The following is a 13,010-nucleotide window of genomic DNA, read 5'->3' as shown; positions in this document are numbered from 1 at the left end:
AACACTGCAGCCTCAATGGCCCTGAGGGTTTAAGAGGAAGAGGTTCTGATAAGAGGGGCTCCCCGGGCTGCAGAAGGACTCTGTGCAGCCTGCTGAGCTCTGGGAAGGCTTCCCCTTGTACAGGACCAATTTGGTCCATGGCCGTAAGAGCTGAGAGCTGCAGGACTGCCTCAACATCTCCACAACTGCCTCAACATCTCCACATCAGGAGGAAAAGTCTCCCCACATAGAATCCTTTAAGTTGGAAAAGTCCTCTAGGAACATCAAGTCCATCCATTAAACCAGCACTTCCAAGGCCACCACTAAACCATGTCCCCAAGAGTTACACCTACATGTCTTTTAGATACCTCTAGGGATGGTGACTCCCTCGTTTCCTGGGCAGCCTGTTCCAATGCTTGACAGCCCTTCTGGTGAAAAAATTTTCCCTAATATCCAAGCTAAACTTCCACAGGCACAACTTGAGGCAGTTTCTTCTCCTATTGCTTGTTACTTGGGAGACCAACCCCCACCTAGCTACAACCTCCTTTCAGGTAGTTGTAGAGGATGAGAAGCTCCTGCCTCACCCTCATCCTGGTTGCAGAGTAAATCAGCATCCCTGCCCTGAAACCAGCCTAGTTGCACAGTTACAGCACCCAAATTCCCATGGCAAGGGAAAAATCATCTCTCCATGCAAACCCATTTGCATGGGACAGTGTGTGTGGAAGAGCTCAGGTATGCTGCTCCCAACCCACCACAAATAGGTGCCCAGATCCATTTTTTGTGGGAGTGGGTTGTCCTGACGGGTGAATTGCCTGGTGCTGAGCAGGAGTTTATGCACTGAGAAGGGCACTGGTATGCAGGGGCAAGACCCTGTGGGATGTCCCAGCAAGGAGCAATGCTGCAGCATGGGTGGGAGCTGCAGGTTTGTACTGGAGCCCCAAGAGTCCTCACCTCAAAGATCTGAGTTCTCACACTGCTGGAGCCCATCTGAGCACCAGCCAGGGGCTGGACCTGCTTTCAGGGTGACACTCTGCAATAAACCCTTTAGGAGGTGGAAACCTGCTGTACAAACACGGCCACACACCATCGTCGATGCCATCAGATTCTCACTTGCTGTCGCTGATAAAGCAGCAACATTTCACACAGAAGAAGGTATTTAGTGGGCGCCAGAAAAAAAAGCTATCAGCAAAGCAGAGATGAGCAGGGTGATAGTTACAGCCCCTGTGTGTGCTCCCAGGTCAGAGGTGGTGGGAGACAGCAGGAGAAAACCTCCCTGCAGGCTGTGGAAGTGTGGGGTTTGGGGAGAGGCCATTTCTTCACCAAGACCTTAATGCCCCACATCCTCCACCCAAGCACCCTGTGCAAATGCACTTGGATATAACATTTCCCACTGTCCTGCTTCCCAGGAGCTGCCAGCTGCCATCAGCATGAAAAAAGTCACTCTGAGGAGATCCGTGAGTTTGGAAGCTTCACCCCCCAAGAACAACACAGAAGGGCAAGTGGGACAGGTGGCGGGTTCAGGGAGCCAGCCCACCCCCAACCCTCAGCCTTGCCTCCCCTTCCCAGCTCCCCCACACCCTGCCTGGCAGGTCACTGGCCTGGACTGCTCCACTTCAGTGGGAAAGTTTTATTCCCAGCACCACTAATGTATGGATGCAAAGGGATGATTTTATCCTCATCCCGCTCCGTGTCTCCTCTCAACTTCATCCTCTCCAGTGTTGCTCCAAGGAAACATCCGAGGCTTGGAGAGCAGCAGCTCCACTGTCCAGCCAGCTCCTGCCTGAGTGGAATACCAATGCAATCCCCTCCATGCAGGTCCCAGTGGCACTCCTGGCAGTAGGAGCAGCCCATGGGTCTGGGTGCTGGCTCACACCCCCCCAGCTCTGCTGTCAGGCTCCTCACTGGGCTGTTGAGCTGGTGGCATGTTGCTGTAGATCTGCTCCTGCTGCGGCACACGCTTCTGCACCCTGGCGTATATCGCCTCTGATTCCTCTTCCACAGGCTGGGAAAGGAGAGGGATAAACAAAAACATCCTTTGTGGGGCTGCTCCAGGGAAACACTGTCTGCTGGAACCTCTCTCAGCTGCTTTAAGCACCCAGGAGCAGCCATGGGGACTGGAGAGGGAACCCACATTATCCAGAGTCACTTGCTCTCCAGTTTGGTGAGGCCCTTTGCAGCCCCCTCCCTCCCCACCCAGCCCGTCCCACTGCCCATGCCATCACCCACCCGCCCCAGCTTTCCCCCCACCACCTCCAGCCCGGCACTGCTCGGCATTCTCCTACCTTAGCACTGTGCCTGACTTCCATGTACTCGACTGTGGAGTTTTCCAGGCTCCATAAAGTCTTGGCGTTGCTGTACAGCTGGCTCTCGGCTGTGCCCATGTGGTGGTTAATGTCTGCATAATTCAAGGCATCTGCTCCCTGATGGAGAGGGATGAGCTCTTAACCTGCTGCCACCTGCATCCACAGGGGTGGGAGCACCTCCTGCCCTGCTGCCTGTCCTGATGGGTGCTGAGACTGATGGCTGCAGAAGCACTGGGTGGAAATGAAACCTGAAGCAAGAGCTGGTTCAACATTCCCCAGCGGAATTCTAGTTAGTGACACCAGCCTCTCCTCAAAATCTGGCAGATAAAATCAGAAAATGCTCTCCAAGCAGTGAGCAAAGAGCAGCTGCTCCACTGCTGCCTCAGGTGTGCTTTGCTACAGGATCCCAAGCCTGTTTCACTCAGAGGAGCAGCTCCCACGTTTGGAGGGGCCTGGGGGCAAACCTTTTATCCCAATCCTAAATTCTCTTCCCGGGAATACTCTGTGATAGTCACATAAAAGCCCTGTGTCTTTCTGTTGGCGAGCAGTGCCCAAAGGATCCCTCCCAGCCTAAAGCACCATGAGCCAGGCTGACAGCAGAGGCTCTGGCAGCTCAGGGTGTAATGCTTCCCCTCTCCATGAGAATTTGGGGCATGGCATCCCAAGACCTCATGAGGTTTTCCTTACTGTATGAGAAACACTGTGAGTCCTGTCCATCTCTATGGCTGCTCCGGAGAGGGCTGGATGGAGCACGGATGTGGTTAGACATGAGTGAAAACAGAGGAAAAGAAATTAATTAAGAAACTGCGCTGCCACTGCAAATCTCACCGTAAAGCAGGAAAGGAACCTGTTACCCTGTGAGCCATCCAAACTGGAGCAGTTCTTCAAATAAAGCCAGATCCCACCTACCAGCTGGCAAGGTCCTCTCCTGTCCCCCCCACCTCCTTCACTCTGGCCTTAAACTTTGTGTCAAGCTTAGTGCAAGCCTGGCCCAAACAAGTGAGCTCATCTGGGGAAGCTGATGGTGCCCAGACAAACACAAGTAGGTGCTGTGCCAAGCAGCACCCACCCCAAGGGCTGCCATTCCCTGCTCCCATGGGGATGAGACCTGTGGGGTGGTCCCACTGTTCCCTCAGGGGAAGGAGTCCTCCTTGGTGGAGGTCTCAGTGATGGATCAAGGAATTGGATGGATCAGGGAGGGAATGGGGGAGAAAAAAAATATAGAGGAAAAAATAAATAAAGCAGAGGCAGGTTCTGGTGCAGAAATAGGGTGTGTGTGGCAGTGGCAGCTTCTCTCACCCTTTTTCCTCTTCCTGGACAGTATTACCAGAACAGCAGCAGCCACAGCAAGCAAAAGAAGAACTACTATGATGCCTGGAGTGAGGATGTGCTCAACCACGTTCAATCTGCAAGAAAAAAAGAGTTTCTGTTCCCACACTTCTTGGGAGGAACCAGCACAGAGCAGGGTTGTGAGAAGTGGCTGTGGGTGACAGGGCTTTCCCTAAGAGGAAGGACAGCAGGTGTGGGGTGGTCAGGCTGCCAGCTGGACATGGAGCAAAGCAAACCAAAAACTGCAGAAGCAAACTGACACTGAGGTCTGAGAGCTGCTGAGTCTTCACTGGTTTAAGGATGGGTTCCTGCATCTAATGTTGCTCTTGTTTAGCTCCACTATTTGTTGACCTTGTTTGTAACGGGCAAGCAGGCAAAGTTGGTGTGCCAGCTACCCCTGGAGCATGCTAATGGGGAGCCTCAGCTTTGCCTGCTGAGGCATCACCTCCCAGAGGCAGGAGAGAAGGAGGGAAGCTCTACAACTCCTTTAATGCTTTGTCCACTATCTCTGCTGGGCTGTGTGTGACTATAAAGCAGAACAGGACAATGGCCTGCATTTGGTTTCCCAATAGCAAACACTGCCTCTGAGTTTTGGGGAAGGAAATGGAGTCAGGCAGAAACCACTTCTGTGGCAACAGCTCATGGCTTGCTTAAGCTGCAAGATGGATGGGAGAGAAGCAGGGCTTTTCTGGGGCCATGTGACCAGAGACACTGGAATTATTGTCATAGAATCATAGAATGCTTTGGGTTGAAAGGGACATGTAAGATTACCTAGTTCCAATCTCCTGCCATGGGCAGGGACACCTTCCATCAGACCAGGTTGCTCTGAGCCCCATCAAGCCTGGCCTGGAACACTTCCACGGGTTGAGCACCCACAACTTCTCTGGGCAATCTGTGCAAGTGTCTCACCACCCTCATAGGGAAGAATTTTTCCAGGTGGAGTGGTCTCTAAAGGTAAAAGCAGGATGTCTGGATCCTTAAGGGAGGTGTGAAGAGTCTGAGGGTTGCAGGGCTCCAGGTGCACCAAACAAATCTCGTTGAGGGAAGTGGCTGCTGTAGGCAGGAGCTGCTACTCACCTTTGGTCGCTGGATGGACTTGATGTCATGTGCACAGTTCCCCCTTGGGAAGTTGTCTGTGTGGGGCCTGTTACAGAGCTAGTGAGATCGGTGTGCTTGTTTGTGGTGGAGGTTGATGGTGGGGTGGCTGTAATGAAAAGAGGAGAGGCTTGTTTGATCTGTCTCTGGGGGGGAAAATGCCGTGGGTCTTTCAGTGAGTCAGAAGTGACCCACTTAGTGTCACACAAGGCGTAGCTGAAGGACACCCCTCGAAGTGGGAAGGCTGTAAGACCCTACCACTGCCCAGGAGGCTTTTCACAATCCTGGTCCCCCTCAAAACATGCACAAAACAGAGTTCACCCTGCAGGAAGGGGGTCTGGGTACCCCATGACTCGTTCAGTACTAACACAACAAACCCATATATGTGTCCTGCCATGGGGGCTGATCCCTAGCAAGGCAATGGAGAGGGATGTTCCTGAAGCCCAGGACCTGGTGCCCAGAGGCTCTGCTTGTCCCTAGTGGGAAACAGGGCAGCACAGGGGGGTGAGGAATTCCCCAGTGTGATGCAATAAGGCAAGGACAGCACAGACAGGGACAGCAAGATCTGATAAGAGGGAAAATGAGACATGGAGAGCAGGGTGGTGCATCCCACCAATGGAGGTGGCTGATCCTGGAGCACTGAGAAGGGGCTGTGGGGAGATCTGGGCAGGGGGAGTGGGTGATGGTGGCACCTGCTGCCCTGTGGTGACATTGGGCACCTACCACCTGCAGGCTGCCCCTACTGCAGCCCTTGCTCCCAGTACTTGGAGGGGGACACATCAGGGCTGGACCTAGGGGACCAACGAGTACTGACCTGGCAACACGATCACCTCCACTTCAGCACTCTGATCAAACTGGAGCCCTCCCGTTCGCACCCCACAGAGGTAGGTTCCCGTGTCCTCCTCGGTCAGATCCTCCACAGTCACTGTGAACACCCGGCGTGTGCGGTTATCCCGGATGGAGAATCGGCCCTTCCGCACCACGGGCTGTGACTCCGAAGTGATGACGATGTCCTCAGCACAGGTATAAACTGTTCCCGGGTTGCACCAGAACTTCGGGTTCGTCTCCTGGCCGGGCCGGTACTTGCAAGTGACCGAGAGGGACTCCCCCACGAATCTCCGCACGGTTCTGCGCCAGCCTATCGCCCCACAGCCTGAGGACACAAACGGAACCGCGGGAGTGCTGCCACCGCACCGACACCTCCCGCCCGTCACGGCCGCCCCCACGGGCCACTGCGGGAGTGGGGGCCCCCGGCGAGACCTTACCTGGCAGCAGAGCCCAGGCGAGCAGAAGCAGGAGCTGCATGGCTGCTACGGGACGGCGGAGCTTCGCACCCTGCTTCCTCGGCAGGGAGCCCCGCCCGCCCCCGGGGCCGCCCTGTCGGGGCGGAGCGCGGGGACCCCCGGGGCTGCTGGACCGTCGGGGCTGCCGGAGAGGCAAGCCGGGGGCGCAGGGCGGTGGCGGGGAAGCTTTATTGGAGTCGGCGGCGGCAGGAAGGGCGCGGTGGGGCCCCGGTGCTGCCCTCCCTGCCCACGCCGTCGGGGTCGGGGCCGGGGCGGCCCGGGGCCGGGAGGCATCGGCCGCGGCCGAGGGGTCCCGGCGGGGGCTCAGCCCCGCAGGCTGACCCAGAGCACGGCCGCGCTCATGGCCAGCAGCGCCAGAAGCTGCAGCCCGGCCAGCACCGGAAAGTAGGGGAAGGAGCCACGGGTTCCCTGCGGAGCATCCGGCTGGAGCGTCGGGGTTGCAGGTGTGAAGGAGCGACGGATGCAGCGGGTGCCAGGAGGGCATCTTGTCCCTCTCCATCCCCCTTCGCTCAGGGTGACACCTCCTCCCGTAGTCTGTCCCCGGCCCCCCAGCGCTGTGGTCACTGTTGCAGGGGTGGAACTGTGCAGGGACTGACCTGGCAACACGATCACCTCCACTTCAGCAATACGATCATGCAGAAGCCTTCCCGTTCGCACCCCACAGAGGTAGGTTCCCGCGTCCTCCTCGGTCAGATCCTCCACAGTCACTGTGAACACCCGGAGTGTGCGGTTATCCCGGATGGAGAATCGGCCCTTCCGCACCACGGGCTGTGACTCCGAAGTGATGACGATGTCCTCAGCACAGGTATAAAATATTCCCGGTTTGCACCAGAACTTCGGGTTCATCTCCTGGCCGGGCCGGTACTCGTAGGTAACTGAGAGGGACTCCCCCACGAATCTCTGCACAGTTCTGCCCCAACCCATCGCCCCATAGGCTGTGGAGACAAACGGAGCCGTGGAAGTGCTGCCACCGCACCGACACCTCCCACCCCATCCCCATCGGATGATCCAGTGTCTCTGGCCCCAAGGATCCCCTCAGCCCTACCTGGCAGCAGCAGCCAGACAAGCAACAGCAGGAGCCACATGGACAGGGTAGCCTGGGCCACAGCTGGGGCAGCCCTACTGCTCCTTCTGTGTTGTGCCTCTAGGGCTTTGCTTCCTCTTCTGCCTGAGATACCAACTCAGTTACTGCTGGGCGTTCAGCAAGAGTGTGGGGTTTCCCGTTTCCTGTCAGCTGCCTTCCTGCCTTGCCTGGTCACTGAGAGCACTTGCTGTGCCCCCATGGCAGGACACAGTTCTGCCTCTTACCGCCACACTGCCCAGCCTCTCTCACCAGGCACAGCACCTGGTGGGGGACCTGCCTCTCAAGGGATGGCTCAGCACTGCACAGGGACCCCCTGAGCCCCATATAAGTCTCCAGGCTGGGGCAGTGCTCCTGCATGGCCACCCTGTCCTTCCCGTGGGAATGCATATGAGGAGCCCCTGCCTCCTGCTCCAGTACAGCTGGAGATGGGCGCTTGTCCCCACTGCCCTTGCCAGCCACATCCCCCCAGACTGTTCCCAGCACAGCCCCTCTGTGGCTCGGGATCCTATGCCCTGATTAGGTCCTCTCAGGCCTCCCCCTGTGTCCCCATCCCCTGTAGGTGCTGTAGTGGTGGGGACAGTTGTGGAAGGACACTCGTCCCCAGCTCTTGCTCAGCTGGAGATGGGCATTTGGTGGCATCAGACAGAGTTGGCAGGGCTGAGGCTCTGGGGGCTGAGGGCTCCTCTCCTTGTGCCAGGGCTTAGCTGGGTGATGGGGGATCAGGTGCCCACATTGCCCCTGTGATCCCGTATCTCCCCCAACCACAAGGCAGTGTGTCCCCACACAGTGTGTGCATCAGCACTGACAGCCACAGGCACCCTGGGCTGTGCTGGCAGCTGAAGGAGGGAGCAGGTGGACAGACAGACAGGCAGACAGGCACCTGCAGGATACCAAGGCTTTATTGCAAAATTGTCTTCGTTTGGCAGCTGCAGCTCAGCAGACACAGGCTCTCTGCACTCCAAACCCCCCTCTCTCCAGCACTGGGGCTGCCAGGAGGGGCCAGGGCTTCACAGGGGGGGAGAATCACTGGGAACCAAGCACCTCCTGGCACAGGGCGGCTGTGATGGGCAGAACGGCCCCAGCAAGGTGGGGGGAGAGGGGGCAGGAGGATGTCCCTGTGACTCCAAGGTGGCTGGAAGAGGAGGTGGGCAGCCTGGTGTCCTGGTGCTGCTGGAGGCCTCAAAGAGCTGTTGGTTTTCCTGGTTGTGGCTCCTACGCCGGCTCCTCATCCAGGCTGCCCCACACACCAGGGCCAAGGCTATGAGAAATTTCAAGCTGAGGAGGAGCAGCAGGTGGGTGACACTGAGCTGGGACCTGTATGGAGAAAGGAGATTATGCTAGAGCCTGTGTAGGGTCTGTGCAATGAGGATGAGGACTGGGGTGCTGGCATGTCAGCCAGCTGCCCTGCTTGCCCCTGGGATGCTCCTTGGAGCTGCTGCAATGGAGGGACACACAGCTGGGAGATGCATGTAGGGAAAAATATGGTTTTGGCCAGGGGATGCTGCTGGGGACTTGCCCAGATCCCAAGCTCTTACTCACAGCACTGGAGGCTCCCCATGGCCACTGGAGCCCACATCGCTGCCTTCGGTTGTGGTTGAAGCAGCTGTGAAGGAAACAGAGTCAGAGCAAAGTGGAGACCCACCCCACACCCCCCCCTGTCCTGCCGCCTGCACAGGGGTCTCTACCCTGACACTTCGGCCACAGAGGTGCAGGAGGTGGAGATGGGAGTATCCAGCAATGCCATGGGCACTGTGGGGGAGGAAAAAGGAGGTTACTGCCGGCCTTGCTTCCAGCCCAGTTTTACCTGCAGAGACCATCACCCTGGTGGTGTGGGATGTGCTGAACCACAGTTTCCTCTTCACCCCGCAGGAGTACCGGCCTGCGTCCCCCAGCGTGACTCCACTCTGTGTCACCGTGAATGAGTGTGCTGTGTGGTTGTCCCTGATGGACACCCTGCCCTGTGTCACCGTCACCTCTGAGCCACTGGTTTGGACGATGTCGGTGCAGCAAAACCAGAGGAATCTCTGGCGGCACCAGTACTTGGAATTGAGCTCATAGCCTGGCTCATAGCTGCAGGACACTGCCAGCAAGCTGCCTTGGTCAGCTGTCACCTGCTTGGGGCCTTTCACTGCCCAGACACCTGTGGGGGACACAAAGAGGTGCTGCAAACACGTCCTGCCATTGCCTTGGGGAACCAAGAAGGATCTGAGCCCAGGATTCTTGGGGGCACCCAGTCCCGAGGGAGGCTGTGTCTGTGCACCTGCTGTGCCAGGGAGCAGTGCTGAGAGGAGATGTCCCCAGTCAGGAAAAAAAGAGCCCTCATCAAGGGTGTGTGTTATTAAAAGAGCAAAAAGCCTTACTCCCAGGGTTCACATGGCAGCAGTAGAAGCACATCTCAGAGATCACCCCCCGTAACTGCCACAAGAAAAGGTCGGGATCAGCTGGGCTCTTGTTGTGACCATGGTGAGTTTCCTGGTCTGGCTTGGTCCCAACCTCTCCACAGCTCTGCCAGAACCCCTGAGATGGAATTGCCTGACCTGTGTTCCGGGCTCTCACCTGGGCAAAGGATCCAAACCAAGAAAATCCTCATTTTCCAGCTTCTTGCTCCTAGAGTGGATTTTTTCCCGCAGTTAGTCTTGAAGAACCTTGCAGGATGGAGCCAGATCCACATTCACTTGGGTGTCCCAGGAGTTTTCCAAGCCTTATTCTCCTGTCCCTTCTTTGGGCAGTGCTTACCCACAGATGACCCTGGATGTCTTTCTTTAAGTTACTTGTTTCCTCCCCTTCACCCGGGCCCATGACTCACCCTGGCGTGTTTCGTGAGAGAGACTCTGCTTTTCCTCTGAAATAGTCACTGGGTTCCCAGTAAAATGCCAAAATGCAGCAGCTTCCTCTGCTGCAATGCCCATCCCAGTGGGGAGCACAGCCTCTTCCCCTACGCTGAGCCCAAAGGACTTTGGGGAGCTTTGCAGGGGGGCCAGGCCAGAGCAGGGATGCAGGGACTGGGGTAGAGTGAAGGCAGGTCTGCCCCTGTGGATGGACTGGCTGGGACTGACAGAATGCTCTCCCAGTTGTGATGGACTGGGATAACAGACTGAGATGATGGACAGCCATCCCCCTGCACTGCTATTCACACTGGCTCCTGAGCCAGTGTGAGCTGGGCTGCTTTTGTTTGTTTTCTCAAGCAGAAATGTCTCATTTCCTCCCCAAACCACCTTCTTCGGCACAGCCTGGGGGTTTTGAGTGACAACAGTGTTTTAAATGCTTCCACTAAAAGTTTCAGAAACCCAAACACAAAAAGCAAGGCCTCTTCCTTGTCAGCTGCCTTGCTGATGGCTTTCTTCCGATATGCCCCTTGGAAAGAGCAGAAAGCACAAACCTCTGGCATCCCCTTCCCTCTCTGTCCCTCATCATGGCAAGAGCAAGCTCTGAGTTTTCCTTTTGATCATGAAATAACCCCTTCATTTCCATCTAACTGGCTGTGAGCCAAGACGCTGCAACTAACAGCAAGATCTAAATTCAAAAAAGTAGCTGGAGGTGGCAAACCTGCTTTCTGCTGAGAAACTTCCCACAAAGGCTGTGCAGCTGGGGCTCCAGCCACTTCGTCTTCCTTGGGCATGCATCCCTGTCACTGCTTGGCAAAGCACAGTGAGTCCTTCCCACCCTTCCATTCAGAGCAGGAGGAGGATTGGGAGAAGCGGCTCAGAGGTAGAGGCTCCAGATGGAGTGTGCACAGGGAAGGTGCCTGCAAAGGCCTTTACTGCATGAGGATTTCGAGGGCAGCTCAGTTACCCGAAAGCAGCTGGAAGCACTTTTTCAAAGAACCACTTTGGTAGAGTTCCTGGGAAACTTTTCAAGTCACATCCATGCTGCGTCATCACTATCACTTCGCCATCAGAGGTGAGGTGTCATTTCCCCTTCCCGTTCTCTGTTCCATGTTTGGTTCTGGGCAGAATGAGCAGCTGCCCAGCCCAGTACAGGGGCTGGACCCTCAGCACAGACCAGGCTCACTTCCTCCCCATCACAGCAGTTCCCAGGACTGTGTTACCCCACTGACTCCATTCCAGTGACTGAAGGCAGGTCTCCTTCTTGCCTCTGAGGATACTGCAGTGATTACAGCCCCTCAGCGTCAACACTGCAACTCCCATGTGGAGTTTTACTCTGATATTTCTCCTCTCAGCTGCTGGATGAAGGGGCCCTGGCTGAGCAGGACACTGGCTGGGGGCTGTCGATGGGGGTTTGCAAAGGAGATGGCTCCAGCTCTGCACCTCAGCCCCAACCAACTCAGCAGCGTGGGAACATGCTCGTGGAGGGGAATAGCAAGATGGGAGTAGGCAGGAGTGAGAAACCCCAGAGTGCTGACACAGGAGTGTCTGTCATATGAAGGGCTGTGATATTTATTCCAATTAAAATGAAACCAGAGAGGGAGTAGAGCAATCCAGGCAGAAACCAGTGCAGCAGAGTGTGATGAGGAGTCACATTACCTAAAATGGGGAGAGCCCTGCAGAGAGCCCTCCCAACACCCTCCAGTAAGGGTATGGGTGCTGGGGTGCTCCACATAGCCCGGGGGGAATGAATTAACACATCCACCTGCAGAGGACAGGGAAAGGCACCCTATTCTGCACCAGCACTTCTGGGGGACTGTGTCAGGGTCCTGCGAGACAAGACCTCTCCCTTTTGGCAGCAAGTGGCCCGGGAAGCAGAAGGCAAGGCTATTCTGTGGGAGAGGAAGCATTGCTGAAGCACTTCTCAGGAATCCCACTGATGCATCCTGACAGGAGCAAATCAGTTTGTCTTTTCGTCTCGGCCACACGCGGGGCTGGATTGAGCACTCGGGTGTGGCTCAGTGGCCGTGTCAGCGAGCAAAGTGTGTCACTCAAAGAGCTCCTGGGACAGGCAGTAACTGAGTCAATCAGTGAGGGCCCAGTACCAACTTGTGGGTCCCTTCCAACCCAAAATATTCTGTGATTCTTCCTCAGCTCCCATCCCCCCGTATTACCCACCACCACGACTGAGCCTTTCCAGAGTCCTCTCTGCTCTGTTCTTCAATTCTGTTAATTTAATCCAGGGCCCTTGAAAAATAATCAAGTAGTGTCAGTCTGTTCTTTAGTGGGCAGATTCAGCAAGTTTGGTGAAATTGTCCTTAGGAGATAAGGCTGAGGATGATAATTGCTAATGTAGCTCTTTTAGTGCTGGCTGATTGAGCAGGCACTATCTGATCTCTCCCTTCCGCTGCCATCTCAGATAACCAAGATAAATTCAGATAATTCCCAGATCTCTTGATTTAGCAAAGCCAGTAAAAGTGGCAAAAAATACTTACAGACTTTGTGGTTGTGGAGGATTTACTCTGGACTGTGTCTGAGGCTGCACTCAGCCAGAAACAGCTAAAGCAGGGGTTACTTATTGCAAGGAAATTAAGAATTCATACTGTGTGGATTCAGAGGGTGAAATTCCCCTAGCTCATGGGGAAGGAATGACTTCAGCAGGGCTGATCCTCCTCAAAAAGTGTTGTACAGGGAGTCCAGGGAGATACTACAGCAGGTTAATGGGATTGGGCAGCAGAGAACAGCAGGAGCAAGCAAGTACAGTGAAGCAGAAACTCCTGAGCTGGATTTAAATCTTCCTCTGTTAGACCTGTATTTCTCAAAGCAAATACACAAGTAATTAAGCTATCAGAGATACAGTCTACCAGCAAACAGAACAAACAATGGAGCTAAATTGCAGGTTCATTTGGAATCACTCCTGCCGTTTGCAGGTCATTTCCTCTCATTTGGTTGCTCTGCATTGATTTCAGCTAGTCAGAGCTTGCTCAGGGCTGCAAACTGCTCACTGGCTCCTAGAGTCTGGGATAAGCTGGGAGAGTAAATGGGTTGCTCTGGATGGTGGGGGAAATGCATTCTTCGGTGTGTGAGGGGA

General features: G+C 55.5%; 2 protein-coding genes across 2 annotated transcripts; both read right to left on the bottom strand.

Moving 5' to 3' along the window:
- Positions 1-1,729: 1,729 nt before the first annotated feature.
- Positions 1,730-6,027, bottom strand: LOC116796249 (CMRF35-like molecule 6). The gene is made up of 7 exons (XM_032706720.1): positions 5,972-6,027; positions 5,521-5,859; positions 4,689-4,815; positions 3,582-3,688; positions 2,970-3,022; positions 2,262-2,399; positions 1,730-1,981 (listed from the first exon to the last, which is right to left on the bottom strand). The coding sequence occupies exons 1-7, from the start codon at positions 6,009-6,011 to the stop codon at positions 1,847-1,849; spliced, it is 939 nt and encodes a 312-aa protein (XP_032562611.1). The 5' UTR covers positions 6,012-6,027; the 3' UTR covers positions 1,730-1,846.
- A 286-nt stretch (positions 6,028-6,313) lies between these two features.
- Positions 6,314-9,767, bottom strand: LOC116796451 (polymeric immunoglobulin receptor-like). Its single transcript, XM_032707074.1, has 5 exons — positions 9,651-9,767; positions 8,899-9,234; positions 8,780-8,843; positions 8,669-8,697; positions 6,314-6,945 (listed from the first exon to the last, which is right to left on the bottom strand). Exons 1-5 carry the CDS (start codon positions 9,763-9,765, stop codon positions 6,314-6,316), a joined length of 1,176 nt encoding a protein of 391 aa, XP_032562965.1. The 5' UTR covers positions 9,766-9,767.
- Between the last annotated feature and the right edge of the window lie 3,243 nt (positions 9,768-13,010).

Source organism: Chiroxiphia lanceolata, chromosome 19 (assembly GCF_009829145.1).
Source record: "Chiroxiphia lanceolata isolate bChiLan1 chromosome 19, bChiLan1.pri, whole genome shotgun sequence".
In the NCBI taxonomy this organism is placed as follows: Eukaryota; Metazoa; Chordata; class Aves; order Passeriformes; family Pipridae; genus Chiroxiphia; species Chiroxiphia lanceolata.
Note: the sequence above shows the minus strand (reverse complement) of the source record. Positions and strands in the feature narration are given on the sequence as shown.